This window comes from Callithrix jacchus, chromosome 1 (assembly GCF_049354715.1).
Source record: "Callithrix jacchus isolate 240 chromosome 1, calJac240_pri, whole genome shotgun sequence".
NCBI classification, from domain to species: Eukaryota; Metazoa; Chordata; class Mammalia; order Primates; family Cebidae; genus Callithrix; species Callithrix jacchus.
The window spans coordinates 180,526,850-180,546,987 of record NC_133502.1 but is presented as its reverse complement, the minus strand read 5'-3'; the positions used below and the strand labels follow the sequence as shown (position 1 = coordinate 180,546,987).

The window sequence follows — 20,138 nt, the reverse complement described above, 5'->3', positions numbered from 1 at the left end:
TCTGAGACTCCGGCCAGTGCCTAGTATTGGCCAGAACACAGCTGGAAGCCAGAGAGCAAAAAAGCTTGTTAATGTAATCGCTGTATAGGCCAGCCTCCTGGGGCACAGTGCGGGATGGTGGAGGGACAAACGAAAGCTCTCCAGCATACTTCCTGTTCCAGAAGCCAGATCCCCTTACTCCAGCCCACTTCCTTCCTAGGTCGTTTCAGGATCACACCAAATATGAACAGTCCACCCTCTCTCTTGTTGGCCTTCTTAGAAAAATAATGAAAAGAACTTTCTTCACTAACTGAAACGCATCTATGTATTAAATGAACCGGAAACCTGGAAGAACATCCCTGCTAAAGCTCATGCTTCAAGGTGTTTTCATGGCTGCAGTGAACTTTCTGAGGCTTTGTATTCCTGTAGACACAAACAGAAGTTCCTAAACCTTTTGTGCACAAAAAGACAATCTTTGCACACATAAAAGGAACAGCTAATACCATAATTTGTTTATTTTGTGTTAAGTGCTTTATATGCTGCATCCACTCCTTTAATTCTCATTATATGAAGAAGATAGGGCTGTTAGCCTTAGTTCACAGATAAGCATGCCAAAGCTAAGAGAGGTTAAAGTAACTTGTCCAAGATGAGGGAAGGCAGTGTGAGAACTAGAGGATCCAGGCCTCTGAGATTCCTAAGCCCCAGCTTCAGACTGTTTTGCTGAATACAGTTGTAAGGAGTCCACATGCAAGATTCATTTATCAGTTGTCTATTTAGAGCCTGCTGTGTGCTGGACAGTGTGCTGGGGACTGACAGCAGGGAGCAGGATGGCCTGTGCCTTCCCCCCATGGAGTTCTCAGTCTAGCGGGCAAGGTAAACATTAAACATTCATTCCCCCAGATGTGTGGGATAGACTGTGATGTGTACTATGAAGGACAAGTGAAGGATATCATGATTGATGGCACATAGCTGGTGTACATTTGGGGACCTTGGAGAAGGCTTCTCTACTGAAAGTTCTGTTCAGCAGACACCCAAAGGCAATTCATTTATGAGGCTGGGGGAAGAGTACTGAGGTGAGAAAAACTCCCAGAGCTCCAGCCAAGGCACCTCGCCCAGGAAGGTCTGTTTGTGTTTGAGTTACTTTCCGTTTGTTGTCATCTCAGCTCTGCCCTATAACCCAGCTGCCCTGCAGTAATGCTATCAGGAAAGGGGAGAGGAAGGAAGGGCACAGCTTCACTGTGTCTGTTCACTTTGTTGGATGACATTTTCTGCTTCGGAATTTTTCACTACTTGTAGAAGAAACAATTACAGAACTAAGTTCTGTTTACTCTGGGATCTTTATTTCTCCTTGATTCAGTCTACTTAGATCAGTCTAGTTCATCACTTGTTTATTGAGCATGTATTATGTACAGAATTCTTGCAGGAATCAAAGATGTGAGCCTCAGACTCTCTCCTCAAGGAGCTGATTGATGAATGAAGGTAAAACTTACTGTCATACACATAGCATGTCTGTCCCAGGAGGGGTTCTGCGGTTTACTTGGATGTGTTGACTTGTTTCTGACCCTGAGGCTGCATTTGCTCTAATGTATGGTTATGACTAGAACAAGTCTTGTTCAGTGATTGTGATCATTCTCTTTGGCATTTTTTTTGTGTGAAATCTACGATGTACATTCTCAGGGACTTTAAAAAAAATCAAATGGAAACAAAATAATTGTTCTACACCTGTGCAGCAAACTGAGTAACTGGAAGCAGTCACCACATCTGAGCATTGCCAAGAGGTTTCACAGTGGCAGTCCTCAGCCATACCTGGGCACGGAAGGGAAAGCGGTTGGCATGTGGGAAGACATGCATCGTCTGCCCTTGCCAGCTCCCTGGTTGAATGTCTGCTGCCCATGGGTTGCTTTGCTTTAACTCCATGTGAATTGTTGCATCTCAGTTCATTGCCCGTCTGAGCACCAAGTGTCATTTCACCACATCTGACAGAAATGACTGATTTCATAACTATTGTTCATTGTTCATTGCTATTGCTGGAAAGCTTGACATGGGTGTTTCATTGTTAGGGTTTTTTGTTTGTTTTTTCTGTCGTAAATATGTAAGGGCTTGCAGAGCAGGTAGAGTTTGAGTGAAATTATAATTCTTTCTGAAACTTAATATATTGCTTAAATGTTTTAAGGAAAACTAGGGCTCACAGATACCTGAGTAAATTTGTAATGCAAGAAGAGAAATTTAGAAATATTAATTAATACTTTTTAATAATGAATATAAAATACAAAGAAAGTATTCACTGTTTCAATCCTCCCTGTTTCCTGCCAACTTTGCACATTAATTGAGAGTCAGAAAATGAAAAACCCAGCGGGAGAATGTGGGGAAGTTTAACTTGGCTGTCCTGTTTCTCTGGAGAGAAGCCTTCTGCCTTGAAGAAACTGTAAGCCTCATGAAGGCAGAGACCGCCTTAGTGATCACTGCGTCCCTGGGCTCACTAAGGCACTGCATGAATATTTACTGAATGACTGAGAAGAAAGAAAACCATCAATTGATTTCGTTACTATACTGCTAAAAGATTTTGCGGTTGGTTTATGAGAAGCCTGAGGAATGACAAAAATGAAACCTGCTTTCTCCAAGGAATCCTCACAGACCTAATAAAAGCACCGTGGTGTGTAAGAAAGGCCTGGAATGGGGAATCCAGAAACGTGGGTTCTGGGCTCAGCTCTGCCACTCAGCCACACTGTCTTCCTGGGCAAGTCACCTAGCCTCCTTTTTTCTGTCATTTGTAAAAAAGGAATTTTATGCTTGCCCTGCTTACTTCCCAGAGTTGGCGAGAGATCGAGTGAGGTAAAGGGCGCAAAAGTGCTTTGAAAACCGGAAAACAATGCCTGCTCTGTCTCTCGCCCTCCTGCAGCAGAAGGCCAAGCTTGGGCTGGTCCTCCTCCCCTCTCACAAGGCCTGCTGTGAGCCAGCTGCTGTAATTGTTTTCTGTCCTTAGTATTTAATAACATTCTAAAACATGGTCATTGTTGAGGAGTAGGCACTCAGAAATATTTATTAATAGATACTATAGGAATACTAAATAATTCTTTACTTCTCTAAATCACGTGTAAGAATAATTCCGTTTTATGCTGGTATTTGTCCTGTGTTCTAGTTCATGACATACTATGAACTCAAAGGGCAACTTGACACCCTGTAGCAGGAAGAAGGTAGGTGGGTTGGTTTATACGTTTCAGTGTATGCTGGGTCCTTGTGCATTGATTTCGGCTTCTGGAAATGGAGGGGTAGCTTTTATTTGCTTGCCTGGGTGATGCTCCTGCATTTCTTCGGTAATATATTCATGTGGCTCAAAAGTCATGAGCTACTAAGGAGAAGACAGGATCGAGCTCCCCATCCACTGCTGCCTGGTAACCATTACCCTCCCAGGAAGCAGCTCTTCCTAATCTTGCCAGCTCTACCCGCCTAAGTGTCAAGCTGCCATTAAGAGACCTTGAAGTTTTTGAGTGTCTTTCATTGGAAGAGAACAACACAGTAGATAAGTAGCCAGTTGTGCTGGGATGAGAATGTGCAGTGAGAGATGGTGTAGAAATCTAAACTAGTGTGCTTGTTTCTGTCTTCAGTACATCTAGTCTTGCTTTTAGTTGTACGGTTTTGTTTGTTTTTTGGTTTGGGGGTTTTTCTGAGACGGAGTTTTTATCAACCAGGATAGAATGCAGTGGCGCTATCTTGCAAGGCTCACTGCAACCTCTGCCTCCTGGGTTCAAGTGATTGTCATGCTCCGCCTCCTGAGTAGCTGAGATTACAAACACATGCCACCATGCCCTGCTCATTTTTATGTATTTTTTAGTAGAGACAGGGTCTCACCATGTTGGCCATGTTGGTCTCAAATTCCTGACCTCAAGTGATCCTCCTGCCTTGGCCTCCCAAAGTGCTGGGATTACAAGCGTCAACCACTGCACCCGGCCTAGCTGTACAGTTTAGAAAGTATTTTTTATATTCTTGAGCAAATAAGCAGAAATTTTTCACAGCCATGATAGAAACATTTTATAAATATGAGAAGTAAACAAATTTGACCTAAGCTTCCAATCTTTCTTCAGCATCTCAAGATCGATCGTTGTAGTTTCGGTCAATCTCATTCTCCTGAAGTAATTAAACAAGCTTCTGTCTGTTTCCACCCACTGTCAAAGGCCTCTCAGTCTCATCACTGCGGACAGGTATGAAGGGAAATCTTAAATCATTTTCAGATCATGCAGATGATTTCCTTCTTGATAACTACTGGGCACTACCCTGTTCCCCAAAAGGTGGTCTATTAATATATGCATCCCTAACTTTCAGATTTTGTACGGGTGGAGAAAATGAACAGCATGTATTTTACACATTGTGTGGGGTAAGTGCTATTTAAATCCAGCTCGAGCTGCTAAGCATCACACTAACATGGGATCACTGGCTAGGGGCCAGATTTGTTGTGTTGTTTTTTTTTTCTTTTGAGGAGGGGGTCAGTCTTTAGAGAACTAAGCCATCTGTCCAGTAAATTATTTTAAGATTTTAATAACAAATAGTTTGCAATGTATTTGAATGTGCAGAGTAAAAAATTAATGTTTTGCAAAGGCGATGTCTTTAGAAATGTCTTCCACGTTCTGTTCTGTTATCATTTTGGTATTGTAATCCCAATTTGGTAGCGTGAATCTTTGTACTAATGTTTTGCAGAATTAATTAGTTCATTAAAAGCAGCATTTTAAAATTGGCATGTCAATAACCGTGTACTTCTTTAGAAGGCTTTGCTTCTAAGAGTCACTGAGCTGCTAAAACAGATGCAGGGATTCTGTAGCTGCATATTAAGCTGGAAGACTATAAGGGTCTCTGCAGCTTTCTTTGAGGTTTGTTTTTCAGAGCACTCTGGTTGCTGTTGCTGGTGACTTTTTGGCTGATGTAATGAACGTCTTCATCTGCTAAAGAGAACTTTGCATTTTAGTTGCTTTATAATGGCCTAACTTGGGTCTACCTGGCTTACTTGTAATGTATGGTCTGTTCATTCAGGAAATATTTAAGACGTGCTTAGTGGGTACCAGACACTGTGGCAAGGTGCTGGGATTCAGCATTGAAGAAGACAGTCATACGTTCCCATAGAATTCTGTGAGGGAGTTAGATGTTAAATAATCACTCAAAAAATTATTTAAGGACAAAGGGGACAGAAGCACAAAGCAAATTTACAGTACCGTAAGAGATAAAATGGGGTATACTGACTGATGGGGTGCTAAGGGGAGACAGTACTTCCCTGAGGAAGTATCATTGAAGGTGAAACCCAGAGCCTTGAAGCATGAATAGGAATGACCCAGGCATGGGGGTGGGAATACTTGTGAGAAGAATCTTCCAGGTAGAGTGTGCACAGTGTCCAAGATAGAGTGAGCCTGCTCAAGGACAGGGAAGAAGCCTGGATGAAGCTGTAACAGTAGCTACAGCTGGAATGAAGGGTCTCCTTGGCCCTCCTAGGACCTGAGGCTTTAGTTCACCTTTGAGTTGTGCCTTAACAGTGATACAAAAAGCAGGGAGGTGTTACTTATACAAACAAGGAGCATGGGTGTAAAGCATGAGAAATGTGGCTTTAGAGGGCAAAAGTGGTTACCCCAGTCAGTCTAAAGTCACAGAGGTAGGTCTTTGATTTTGTTGGAAGGATGAGTTGTCAAAAGCAGGTGCTTAAAAACAAACAAACCTGAAACATACAAGTTGGCAAGAATGTGGAGAAAAGGGAACCCTCACACAGTGTTGATGAAAATGTAAATTAGTACAGAAGTTACGGAAAATAGTATGGTGGTTCCTCAAAATATAAAAATAGAACTACGACCCAGCAATTCCACTGCTGGGTATATGTCCATGGGAATGAACTCAGTGTATCAAAAATACATCTACACCCCTGTGTTCATTGCAACATTGTTCACAATAGCCAAGATATGGAATCAACCTACCTGTCTATTAGTGGATGAATGAGTAGAGAAAATGCAGTGTATATACCCGGTGGAATACCATTCAGCCTGAAGAAGAAGGAGACCTTGTCATTTACAACAGCATGGATGAACCTAGAGGACATCATGTCAGATGAAATTAGCCAGGGACAGAAAGACAGATATTGCATGATCTCTTCTTTTTTTTTTTTTTAAGAGATAGGGTCTATTTGTCACCCAGGCTGGAATGCAGTGGCATAATCATGACTGACTGCCCCCTTAATCTCCTGGTCTCAGGCAATCCTCCCATCTCAGTTTCCCAAGTAGCTGGGACTACAGGCACACACCACCACACCACCCAGCTAATTATTATTATTATTATTATTATTTTAGAGACAGGATCTTGCTGTGTTGCCCAGGCTGATCTTGAACTCCTCAGCTCAAGCAATCTTCCTGCCTTGACCTTCCAGTGTTGGGATTATAGGCATAAGCCACTGCACCTAGCCACAATCTCACTTCTGTGTGGAATCTAAAAAAGTTGAACTCATAGAAGGAGAGAGTAGAATGGTGGTTACCAAGGGCTTGGCATAGGGATTGGGGTATTACCAATCAAAAGATAAAATTTCAAGTAGGTAAGAGGAGTAAATTCAAGAGATCTATTGTATAACATGGTAGCTAGAGTTAATAACAATGTATTATGGCCGGGCGCGGTGGCTCAAGCCTGTAATCCCAGCACTTTGGGAGGCCGAGGCGGGCAGATCACGAGGTCAAGATATCGAGACCATCCTGGTCAACATGGTGAAACCCCGTCTCTACTAAAGATACAAAAAATTAGCTGGGCATGGTGGCGCTTGCCTGTAATCCCAGCTACTCAGGAGGCTGAAGCAGAATTGCCTGAACCCAAGAGGCGGAGGTTGCGGTGAGCCGAGATCGCGCCATTGCACTCCAGCCTGGGTAACAAGAGCGAAACTCCGTCTCAAAAAAAAAACAACAACAACAATGTATTATATTCTTGAAATTTGCTAAGACGTAGATTTTAGGTGTTCTCACCACACATACACAAACACTAAATATGTGAGGCAGTGTATGTGCTGATTAGCTTAATTTAACCATTCCACAATATATGCATATTTCAAAACAACAGATTTTACATGATAAATATATACAATCTTTATTTGTCAATTAAAAAATAAATAAACAAAAACTAGCCTACGGCTCCATCATAATTTAAAGATGATCAGAATTAGTAGATTCTTTGTACCCCCTATACCATTTCAGTTATGTTTACTTCTTGGCTGAAACAAATATATATATATATGTTTTTTTTTTTATAAAAATAGCTTCGTTGAAAAATAAAAATAAAAGTTAACCATTCAGAAAAGAACAAAAAAGTAAACCGGGCACCACAGTTCTAGAACAGGGCCAAAGCAGGGATGCTTAACTCGGGGGTCTGTGAATGGACTTTAAAGGTCTATAAACTGCAGAAGAGTGTATGTAAAATGTTTTACAGACTTGTATTTTAATTTTCATGCCTTCCCTATGGGATCTGTGACCCAGGAAAGACAAAAGCCAGTTGGGGGGCGGTGGCTCATTCCTGTAATCTCAGCACTTTGGGAGGTTGAGGCAAGCGGATCACTTGAGGTCCGGAGTTCAAGACCAGCCTGGCCAACATCATGAAACACCATCTCTACTAAAAATACAAAATTAGTGGGGTGTGGTGGTGGGTGCCTGTAATCCCAGCTACTTGGGAGGCTGAGGCAGGAGAATCACCTGAACTCAGGAGGCAGAGGTTGCAGTGAGCTGAGATTGTGCCGCTGCACTTCAGCCTGGGCAACAGAATGAGATTCTGTCTTTAAAAAAAAAAGACTAAAAAACACTGATGAAATACATTAGAAAACCCAGCAGTCTTTTATATATTTGCAGAAAGCCTTTAGATTTTGGGGAAAATATTTGTGTGTCATTCAAAAGGGTAGCGTAGGGTGATTGTGTGCAGGTACTAGTAAGTGGGTTTCAAACAATCGGACGTCAAGCAAATGCGAGGGACTGCCTCATGAGGTGGTGATACAGGGGTATTTATGCACACCACCTATTGGAGATGCTGTTAAAGCCCTAAATTGATGGAGACACTGGAAGAGAGGACCTCTGAGGTCCTGGTGTTCTTTAATTCTCGGACCAAGGCCGTTGAAAGGAGCAAGCTGGGCTGCTTGAAGAAAATTGAAAGTGAACAAAGTATAGGGCTCTTGGAATTTATTTTGGACATTGGAGAATGGGAGGATTGTTTCTGATGCAGCGGAAATGTTGAGGCAGTTGAGACTGAAGCTATCCTTCAGGAAGAGATGGTTGGGGTGTGCTGGAAAAAAATGGATTGGAAACCATTGAGAGTCTGACTGCAGCTAGGGCAAAGGACAGCGAAACAGAATTTACTGGTTGCGTAAGAGTTAGTTTTCTATCTGAACTTACTGAAGTTATGGATTATACCTTGATTTGAATCTATAATTTCTAGAAGTTTGTGTTTCTAGCCCAGTTCTTGGACCATGAAGCCAGCTCATTGACCGAATACTTCAAGAAGGAGAACCAAACAGCTCTCCATTTTCGAAAGGCTTCTGTAATGTAAATAGGAACAGCAGTCTTTCCAAGTTATTACCCTGTTAACAGGTTGACAGATATGTGCAAATTGTGACTCACTGCTCAATTTGGCACTAAATTAATGTCTTTCCGCGCCGCGTCTGCTCAAGTGTAAACTAGTCACCACTGCTGTGTTACTGCTTGTTTGCCTATATTCCAAAGGTAAAAATTAAAGTAATTTGATTCTGCCACAGAACAGAGTGTAACATATGGTGGAAGTGTAGGAGGGGAGCACGCTGTTCCTACCTGTCCTTAGCCCTGCTCTCAAAGTGGGGCGCCGCACTGCAGAGCCCGCAGCAGACGCTAGCGGTGCTCACTGTCTCGGGAGGCAGCACTCGGAGATGAATGCCAGAGACCACCTCCCGTACCAACACCCGCTCCCTCAGCAAAAAGAGAGTGTCATTTTTGTCTCTAGATTTTTAATTTGAGCTTCCAAGCTTTCCTTATTTCTGTCAAGTCACTCGTGGTTGATTTGTGTTTCGAAGGTTGGGTCTGTTTGAAAATGAAGTGTTTTGATTTTTGCCTCGAGAATTTAGACATTGTTTTCCTCAGCTAAAGATGCAGCTGACTTTCTCTTTCCCTTTTTGGCAAATACATAATGTCACCTGTAGAAAAGAAATTTGCATCTCCTTTGAGTTAGGCATGTGAATGGAAAACAGTCTCCTGAAAATTCAAGTTTTGCTTCATACAATCTTTAAGTTTGCTGAGCTTCGTCTCAGCTCACGGGTTGGGGAAGAAACAGCAAAACAATGAAACCCACCCAGATATCTTTACTTACCTGTTCTGACTGCACATACTTTTCCTAGGAACTTATTTTTCTTCTGCCAATGCCTTTTCTTACAGGTAAAAAAATCTCATAAATAAAGAAATAAAAAATGACCAGGGTTATATGTTTGCCCATTTAGAACTCTGGCCCTTACTAAAAGCAAACAAAGCTAGGTAGTTGGCATGGAATTCCAGAAATTTACACACTGAGCTTGGTTTCTGTCTTTTTGCTTCACCTGGGATCATCACTGAACCCACCCATTTCTTTATTTTTCTAGCCTCGTAAGGAGACTGGTTTTCCAGAACGTGTCTTGACGCCTTCAAGGTGAAAGATACAAGGGAAAGCAAATGATGATGTTACCTGTGTGCTGAAATCTGCATGTTCATCTGCCTTCTGCTGTCCAGAGCTATGATGGCTATTGACTGAGGATCAGTTCAGAAGACATCGCCTGTCCTCCCCATTAGCATATACTTAGCAGTGACCTCCATTCACACAGGACAGTGGATGTTTGCTTCCTACTGAGTAGGAAGAAACTCAGTTTAAACCACATACACAGATTTAGGAAAGAAGTATATCCATGCAGAAATGTTTCCAGTGACCTGGGATAAACTTTGGGCATGACGTTTTTGTCATGTGTCTTCACCATTTCAAGAAACGTTAGGCAATGATGAAAAATGAGTTCATTTCCTCCTTTCTTCACCTTCTCACTCCTTTTGTAGCATTTAAGCTTAGATCCAAGGTTGTGTGTCATGATGCTGTAAATCTAGAAGGAACCATGGGAAATGATGTGTGGTCAGCCTTTGTCTTAGCCACCCAGGAAAGATTGTTTCTTAAACCATTAAAGCAGCATGGGACCTTGCCTTTAAGAAATGCCTCTCATTCTTTCTGAGCACGTTCACTTTTTGGTGGCAAAATCTCACAGTATGGTGTTTTTGAGGGATTGGAGATGCTGTTTGCTACTGAGTTTATAAAAGCCATTCATGTACTTGACGAATATCAACGTCTCCCCCGGCCTCCAGGAGCAAATACCCTTCATTTCAACCCCGCCCCTTCTCACTCATCTCTGCTGCTGTCCTCTTACTGTTGTCGTTATTTACCACTGGGCCCTCTCTAATGTTTCCCCTTCCTTCTTCAGCTTACAGTTTTAAAACTCGACATAACATTATCTAAGGAAAACCTGATAGGCCTGCCTTAGAGAATAGGTGGGGCCGCTTTCTGACTTTCATGGCTGGCGTGTGATGTTCACTTTTTACCAAATGGCTTCATGTTTTCTGCTGTCTCTCATGAGCCCCAGCTTCAAACTAAAATCCTTTCATGTTGTGAACAGAGAGCTAATCTCCCTCTTACCCCAAGAGAATATACCTTTTATGTGTTCCTGACTTAATGGACGTGTAATTTAATTTGTCATAACCAATGGATATGAAATCCAATGTAAAATCCTTAATAGATCGTTTTACATGTCAGCTATTATATTATACATCCTCTTTGTGTCCAATGTGATTGGATGGTGAATTTGTTCTCAAAGGACCTGAGCCAGATCCTATTCTATGCTATGGGCCAATGTCCTCACAATGCACCACCACTGGAGGGGAGAATTTATCCCAGTGAGAGAGGGTATTTTTTCAGCATCAGCTCATGGTGTAAGTGGTGGAACTACCAATCAGGGCACTTAAAATTTTTACATCCTTTATATGTGCCAGATCCTATGCTAAGTTCTTAATATGACTGACCTCAATTATTATTAAACCTTAAGACATACAGGTTTCATCTGGGCTATAAAAATAGAGGATTCCCTTTTGATGGGATGTCTCCAAGGAAAACATGAAGCTGATAGCTTGCCTGATATGTTTGGAGTAAAAGTTAGGTAGAGAATTTAGGAATAAAACTGTAACAGGTACATAGAAAACAAATCAAATGAAAAGGCAAAACAGGGCTGGTGCAGTATCTCATGCCTGTAATCCCAGCACTTTGGGAGGCTGAGACAGACAGATCACTTGAGGTCAGTAGTTCGAGACCAGCCTGGCCAACATGGTGAAACCCCACCCCTACTAAAAATACAAAAAATAGCTGGGAGTGGTGGTAGGTGCCTGTAATCTCAGCTACTTGGGAAGCTGAGGCACGAGAATCACTTGAACCTGGAAGGCGGAGGTTGCGACGAGCGAGGTCACACCACTGTACACCAGCCTGGGCTAAAGAGTGAGACTCAGTCTTGAAAAAAGCAAAATAGAAATGTAGAAAAACAGAAAGCTGTATAAGTAAATAAATGTAGTAATGAGCCACTATGTGGGCAGCTATTAAAAATATATACAGAGATTTTATAATTAATCACAGACTACTGATTTAAGTAAAAATTGTGATATAACTTGAATTAGGTACCACCAGGAGGTCAGGAATGACTTCAGGTATTTAAAATAGAAGGAATTTAATCCCAGGAATTGGTTATTCCATTGATTCAGAGGAGAAGCTAAACGAGACAGTGAGACAGCCCAGAGGTTCACAATAACTGGATGCTGAGGCTATCCTGGACTGGAAGGACAAAGGGAGGGGACCATACTGTTAGAGCCCAGTGGCCCAGTAGGTGACACAGCTAAATTCTGACCTCCTATAGAAGAAAATTAATAGTCATGCCTTAAAATAAAAAATAAAAAACTAGCATTAAAAACACATTATCTGGACATAGCTCCTATTTGCCTTCTTAAAAATGTGTTATATTGATAAAAAATTAAATTTAAAAGCAATGTATTTCAAATACTATAAAACTGTAGTTCTTAACTGGAGTTATAGCTGACACATGTGTATTTTTCCCCACCTAGGTATGTTGATGACGTGATCAGCCGCATCGACAGGATGTTTCCCGAAATGTCCATCCACTTATCCAGACCCAATGGAGCATCAGCAATGCTTCTGGTACGATCAGCTTGACTGACTTGTAGGGATGTTAGAGAAAAAAATGGACGCCACAATTAAATCTCTGGTCCTGTGTTGTATGATCTATAGAATGGGGATTAAATTCCAATTTGATGATGAATAACATATTTCTGTACTGGCATTCTGTAGGTTAAAAATTCTGCACATTGAAACCTTGCTTTTAAAAAAATTGCAGACCCCATGTAAGAATTAACCAGAGAGGAAAGATACTGTAAGACAATTTCAGCTTAAGTCATTTCATGCAACCTCCCAGTGTTTTGGTGAATCTGTTTTCTATTTTCCCTAAAGAAGTATAGGAGACAATGCGATGCTCAGCTGTGGGATCCTGCTAAAGAAAACAGTTTCTTCATACAAAACCAGAACGTTATATAATTTAAAAAGGTGTTCTGAGACTCATGACTGATGACTTCTGGTATTGCTATTTCTAATTATGGTTTGCTCTGAACAGATCACCTCATAACCTCCTGGTGGATGTTTGTATTTGCGTGAATTTCGCCAAAGACCAGATGTGTTTTGGAAATAAGGTGGGACAGCAATGCTAGATTATATTATTAATTAGGAAGACATAGAGACCTCAGTGATGAGAAGCTTTTCTAGTGGTCTGTGTATTAATACTTGTATGTGCTTGAAGAATGCTTCCCTGAACACAGATTTTTGAGGAACCACCATATTTCATAAAAAGCAGTTTATGGAATAAGAATGTTGGTTTCGATGGGCATCAGGGAGGTGAGGTTCAGGACTGGGTATTTTTTCCATCTATTCCATTGTTGCTGCTCTGGAGCCTAGTGTGAAGTCACCGTATTTTAGCATTTTACTTGTGTGAAATCTTACAAATAGCCAGTCACCCAGGATAAGTTACTATTTACTCCAGCCATTCATCTTAGGGGAGCAGGCTTATTGTGTGTGCGTGTGTGTTTTGGTCTTAAGACGGCAAAAAATCTGGGCTTGTTAAATGTTTGTTATTTCATTTGTGGGGAAAAAAATTGGTGGCATTCACCTGGATAATATGCTACTTCTTAAAAAAATTCTTTCAGTTAAAACATAAAGAAAAGGATACAATGCAATGTTTTTTCATAGAAAAGGGAAACCATTTTCTTCATATAAAATGTACCTGTCTATAAAACATGAAATATCGACCACCTCCAGAGGGTGAGGCAAGGCAGGATTGCAGCCAGTGCACTCCAGCCTGGGCAAAAAAGCAAAAAAAAAAAAAAAAAAAAGTCTGCCTGGTTAAATGTTCAACTTGTCCAGATTTTAAGATCCCCCAGACCCAGCAGCTGAAAGATAAATCCTGCTCTCAGCATACCTGACAGGGCCCCAAAGAATTAATGAAGATAAAAATGAATGCATCCTCAGTGAAATAGGTTTGTTCAAATTATTTCTGGGTCATTGAGCTCCCATTTCATGATGAGGGTGGGATTTGACATTGAAGGGAATGAGCAGAGGAAACAGGATTCCAGGCAAACAGGCCGCACAGATGAGTTCCTTCCACCTGAGGAGGCAGGTGTGTATTTCACAGTGACGATCGCGCTCGCCTGCTTTCCCATGGAGCCTCTGTCCTAATAGACTGATGAGCATTAGGGGCTCAATTCAAGGCAAGAGTCACATTTCACATGCCCTGTTTATTTACTACCACCAACACCCACCCACCCCCACTTTCGTGGCTAATTCAGACGTGTGCAGCAGGGCATCTACTTGTTACCTTTCTTTGGTGACACAGGAACTCACAGAAGCTGGTGCTTGCTTACAGGTACAGTGCTAAGTGATCCAATTCAGAATCAGATGGCCACGGGTAATCATAGTTTTACCATAATGCCTGCATTTGGCGTTTACTTTTAAAAGTTGGAATTCTATAAGATGGCAAATCTCTAGGCTATTCACGCCTGCCACCCCCATCGTGAGATGGGTGATGGGAATTCCTACCTGGAGGGGGAGCAGGACCAACAGATGCCACCTCCCCTTCCACCTACTGTTGCTGGTCACCTGTTCCCTGGACTTCACTGGTAAAGTTCTGGGGCCTAGAGTATAGGCAGGAGGTATAGTCAAGAGTTGAAAGTGTTTTCTGGAAGTTAATCTGGAATAAATTGTATTTATCTGGAATGCAGTGTATTCTGGAAGGCTTTGGGGGCAACTGAGACTGATGGGGAGAGACCAGTTAGGAGGCTGTTGAACCAGGGTGCACTTGAGCAGTCTCAGCTGACACCTCCCTTTACCTCCCTTGGCAAATGTCCAAACTGCACCTGTGCTTTTGAAATAAAAAGACATTCCCTCCTGAATCGGCTGGGCTTCCTTGGATGCAGTCAACAGAACCCTGCTCTGATTGACTTGCATAAGGAAAGAGTTGGTTTGGGTTTTGCTGTTTGATGGTGCCAGGTGTATCAGGTGCAACGATCAGCTGACCTGCCAGGACAAAATCCAGAGTAGTTCCAGGCATGTCAGGAGCAAGATCAGACAATGATTTTTGGGGGGCCCCATGCCCCAAATGATTCCACGCCCCCCACTGCCTTCCATGCCTGTGCATACAACCTGGGGATACTGCTGCTGGCCTCGCGTGCAGTTGCTCCTTGCCCTGAGCCCAGAGGATGGGGAGTCAGGCCTTGGCAGCCCCACAGAACTGCAAGGAGTGGAGGGGAAGTAATTCCCTAGAGGAGCCAGCCATCTGTGTGGCACAGCGAACATCTGCATGGACAGAGCCTTGTGGCTTACATAGCACTCATCTCATCTGATCCTCACTGTGGCCCTGGAGGTAGGTAGCACCAACTGTGTTCATTTGACAAGTAGGAAACAGAGGCAGTTGTTGCCTCTGGCTTGTGCAGCCGGGACACCTATCTCTATCTCACCAAGCCTCTGGGATGCTCTCCTCTTGTCTCTGAGGACAGCTCATGCTGGTGGCAAGTTAAATTTGGACTACCAAGCACCAGGCTGGTAATTTTTTCTTTTTTGTTTCTCTCTCTCTCTCTCTCTCTCTCTCTCCCCCCCCGACCCTTGCTTTCTTGTGTCACTTTGGCACCCAGGCTGGAGTGCAATGGCATGATCACAGCTCATTGCAGCCTCAACCACCTGGGCTCAAGCAATCCTCCCACCTCAGCCTCCTCGGTAGCTGGGACCACAGGCATGTGCCACCATGCCCAGCTGATTTTTTGTGTTTTTTCTAGACATGCAAGGCTGGTCTCGAATTCCTGAGCTCAAGTGATACGTCTACCTAAGCCTCCCAAAGTGCTGGGATTACAGATATGAGCCACTGCACCTGGCCAATTTTTTCTTAAAAATTTTAAATTATGTAATTTGACATATGCTAAAGAATATATGTAATGTATATGTAAATTATAAAGCTTAGATAAACCCATGAGCTCCTCACTCAATTTGAGAAATAGAACATAACCAACCAATATGGGCTCCTCCCCAGTCCCTGCCTCTCTACCCATGGTCACCTCCAACCCCAGAGTCACTCCCTTCTCGTTTGTAAAATGCAGTTCGCCACATGTGCCTGTATTCCTAAATAATGGCTCCTTGAGTTTTGAGCTTTGTGAAAATAATATCATATTATGTATATCATTTCTGAGCTGTATCCCTGATGATGGTCATATCTGGCAGTTTGATCATTGTAATCTAATGTCCATTCTGTGACTATCCACACCTTATTCTTTCCCTTGTCAAGGCACGCTGGGGTTGTATACAATTTGCTTTATAAATAGTGTTGGCATGAGCATTCTCATGTATATACCAGGACACGTTTTTTTTTTAAGTTTTTAATTTTTGTGGCTACCTAGTAGGTATATATATTTATGGGGTACATGAGACACTTTGATACAGGCCTGCGATGTATAATAATCACATCATGGTAAATGGGATATCCATCCTCTCAAGCATTTATTCTTCTAGTTTTATAAACAATCCAATTATAGTCTTTTGGTTATTTTAAAATGTACACATAAATTGTTATTGATTGTAGTCACCCTGTTGTGCTATCAAATACTACGTGTTACTTATTCTTACTAGCTACTTTTTTACCTGTTAAGCATCCCCACTAGCCCGCCTCCCCCCACCCCAACTACCCTTCTCAGCCTCTGGTAATCATCCTTCTTCTGTCTCCAAGAGTTCAATTATTTTAATTTTTACCTCCCACAAATAAACGAGAACATAACGAAGTTTATCTTTTTATTTTATTTTATTTTTGAGACGGAGTTTCACTCTTGTTACCCAGGTTGGAGTGCAATGGCGCGGTCTCAGCTCACTGCAACCTCCACCTCCTGGGTTCAGGCAATTATCCTGCCTCAGCCTCCTGAGTAGCTGGGATTACAGGCACACGCCACCATGACCAGCTCATTTTTTGTATTTTTTTTTTAGTAGAGACGGGGTTTCACCATGTTGACCAGGATGGTCTCGATCTCTTGACCACGTGATCCACCCGCCTCGGCCTCCCAAAGTGCTGGGATTACAGGCTTGAGCCACCGCGCCTGGCCTAACGAAGTTTATCTTTCTGTGCCTGACTTATTTCATGTAACTTAACAACCTCCATCTCCACACACGTTGTTGCAAATGGCAAGATCTCATGCTTTTTTATGGCTGAATAGTACTCTGTTATGGATATGTACCACATTTTCTTTGTCCACTCATCTCTTGATGGACACTTAGGTTCCAAATTTTGGCTATTGTGAGCAGTGCTGCAACAGACATGGGAGTGCAGATATCTCTTCGGTATATTGCTTTCCTTTCTTTTGGGTATATATGGAGCAGTGGGATTGCTGGGTCATATGGTAGCTCTATTCTTAGTTTTTTTGAGGAACCTCAAAACTGTTCTCCATCATGCTTGTACTAATTTACATTCGTCCCAACAGTGTACAAGGGTTCTCTTTTCTCCACATCCTCGTCAGCATTTGTTATTGCCCATCTTTGGATAAAAGTCATTTTAACTGAGTATTTGCCATGTGTATGTCTTCTTTTGAGAAATACGTATTCAGATCTTTTGCCTATTTTTTAATCGAATTATTAGCTTTTTTTCCTGTAGAGTTTGAGCTCCTTATATATCCTGGATATGAATCCTTTATCAGATGGATAGTTTACAAATTCAGTAATATTGCAGATTCATTCTATAGACCGTCTCTTCACTTTGTTGATTGTTTCCTTTGCTGCACAGAAGCTTTTTAACTTGATGTGGTCCCATTTATCCATTTTGCTTTGGTTGCCTATGTTTATAGGAAATTACTCAAGACATTTTTGCCCAGACCAATGTCCTGGAGAGTTCCCCCAACAATTTTTTGTAATAGTTTCATAGTTTGAGGTCTTAGATGTAAGTCTTTAATCCATTTGTATTTGATTTTTCTATATGGTGAGAGACGGGTCTAGTTTCATTCTTTTGCATATGGAAATTCAGTTTTCCTAGCACCATTTATTGAAGGGACATCTTTTCCCCAATGTATGTTCTTGGCACTTTTGTCAAAAAATGAGTTCACTGTAGGTGTACGGATTTGTTACTGGGCTCTCTAGTCTCTTCCATTGATCTGTGTTTCTTTTTATGCCAGTGCAATGCTCTTTTGGTTATTATAGCTCTGTAATATAATTTGAAGTCAGGTAGTGTGACTCCTCCAGTTTGGTTCTGCTCAGGGTAGCTTTGGCTATTCTGGGTCTCTTGTCGTTCCATGTAAGTTTTACAATTTTTTTTTCTATTTCTGTGAAAGATATCATTGGTATTTTGATAAGGATTGTATTGAATGTATATTGCTTTGGGTATATAGACATTTAACAATATTGATTCTTCCAACCTATGAACATGGAATATCTTTCCATACTTTTGTGTCTTCTTCAGTGTCTTTTATCAGTGTTTTATAGTTTGCATTGTAGACGTATTTTACTTGTATGGTTAATTCCCAGGTATTTAATTTTATGTGTGGCTATTAAGTGGGATTACTTTTTTTACTTCTTTTTCAAATTGTTCACACTTAGCATATAGAAATGCTACTGATTTCCATATATTGATTTTGTAACTTTCAAGTTTACTGAATTTGTTTCTCAGTTCTAATCGTTTTTTGGCAGGGTCTAGGTTTTTCCAGATGATAGAAGGTTGTATCATCTGCAAACAAGGATAATTCGACCCTCTTCCTTTCCAGTTTGGATGCCCTCTATTTTTTTTCTCTTCTCTGATTGCTCTAGCTAGGACTTCTAGTATTATGTTAAATAACAGTGATGAAAGTGGGCATCCTTGTCATGCTGCAAATCATAGAGAAAGGTTTCAGTTTTTCCCCATTCAGTATGATACTAACTGTGGGTCTGTCATATATGACTTTTATTATGTTGAAGTATTTCCTTCTATACCCAGGTTTTTGAGGGTTTTTATCATGAAGTGATGTGGGATTTTATCATATGTTTTTTCAGGTCTGGTGCAGTAACTTATACCTGTAATCCCAGCACTTTGGGAGGCTAAGGCGGGTGGATCACAAGGTCAGGAGATCGAGATCATTCTGGCTAGCACAGTGAAACCTTGTCTCTACTAAAAATATAAAAAATTAGCCGGATGTGGTGGCACACACCTGTTGTCCCAACTACTCAGGAGGTGGAGGCAGGAGAATCGCTTGAACCTGGGAGGCAGAGGTTGCAATGAGCCAAGATTGCACCACTGCACTCCAGCCTGGGTGGCAGAGCAAGACTCCATCTCAAAACAAAAAATGTTTTTTCAGTATCAGTTGAAATGATCATATGTTTTTTGTCCTTCATTCTGTTGATATGATGTTTCACATTAATTGATTTGCATACATTGAACCATCTTTATATTCCTGGAATAAATCCCTCCTGGTCATGATGAATGATCTTTTTAATGTATTGTTGAATTCAGTTTCCTAGTATTTGGTTGAGGATTTTTGCATCAATAATCATCAGAAATATTGGCCTATACTTTTCTTTTTTTGGTCTTGGTTATTAGGGTAATACTGGCCTCATAAACTGAATTTGGAAGTATTCCTTTCTTCTCCATTTTTTGGAATACTTTGAGTAGGATTGGCATTCATTCTTTGAATGTTTGGTAGAATTCAGCAGTGAAGCCATTGGATTCTAGGATTTTCTTTACTGGGAGACTTTTTTTTTATTACTGTGTCAATGTCATTATTTGTTATTGGTCTGTTCAGGTTTTAGATTTCTTCATGGTTCAGTCTCAGTAGGGGTCGTATGTGTCTATGAATTTATCAATTTCCTCTCTGTTTTCCAATTTATTGGCATGTAGTTGCTCATAGTAGCCACTAATGATCCTTTTAATTTCTATGGTATCAGTTGTAATGTCTCCTTTTTCATCTCTTGCTTTATTTGCATCTTCTCTCTTTTTTTTCCCTAGTTAGTCTGGCTAAAGATTTGCCAATTTTATTTTGTGTTTCCATTATCATTTATTTCAGGAAATATTTCAGTTTCCTTTTTAATCTCTTAATTGACCTACTGGTCGTTCAGGAGCATATTGTCTAATTTCCATGTGTTTGTAGTTTCCCAAATTCCTCGTTATTGATTTCTAGTTTTATTCCAGTGTGGTCAGAGAAGATGCTTGATATTATTTTAGTTTTTAAAAATGTTTTAAGACTTGTTTTGTGACCTAACATATGGTCGGTTCTTGAGAATGATCCACGTGGTCCTATGCTGGAGAGGGGTCTGTGTGCTGAGAAGAATGTGTGCTCTGCAGTCACTGGATGAAAGGTTCTGTAAATATATATTACGTTCGTTGGTTCTGTAGTCCAGGTTAGGTCTGATGTTTCTTTGTTGACTTTCTGTCTGGAATATCTGTCCAGTGCTGAAGTGGGGTGTTAAATTATTGTATTGCGGCCTGTCTCTCTCTCTTTAGCTCTAATGATATTTCCTTTATGTATTGGGGTGTGCCATTGTTGGTTGCACATGTATTTACAATTGTGATATCCTCTTGCTGAATTGACCCTTTTAGCATA

At 41.3% G+C, this 20,138-nt stretch overlaps 1 protein-coding gene across 6 annotated transcripts in view; it reads left to right on the top strand.

The window, feature by feature from the left end:
* Window positions 1–20,138, top strand: part of MED27 (mediator complex subunit 27) — a 218,023-nt gene that overhangs the window by 128,097 nt on the left and 69,788 nt on the right. For 5 of the 6 annotated variants that reach the window (XR_013527236.1, XR_013527232.1, XM_017976971.4 and 2 more), the window contains one exon: window positions 12,108–12,201. Coding sequence is in view for 4 of the 6 variants with exons in the window: in XM_017976971.4 (XP_017832460.1) it covers window positions 12,108–12,201 (94 nt within the window). In the remaining 2 variants the exon portion in view is untranslated. Of the gene's footprint in view, window positions 1–9,571; window positions 9,624–12,107; window positions 12,202–20,138 lie in introns of those variants that run through there. The other variant, XM_003732067.7, reaches the window with a different exon arrangement.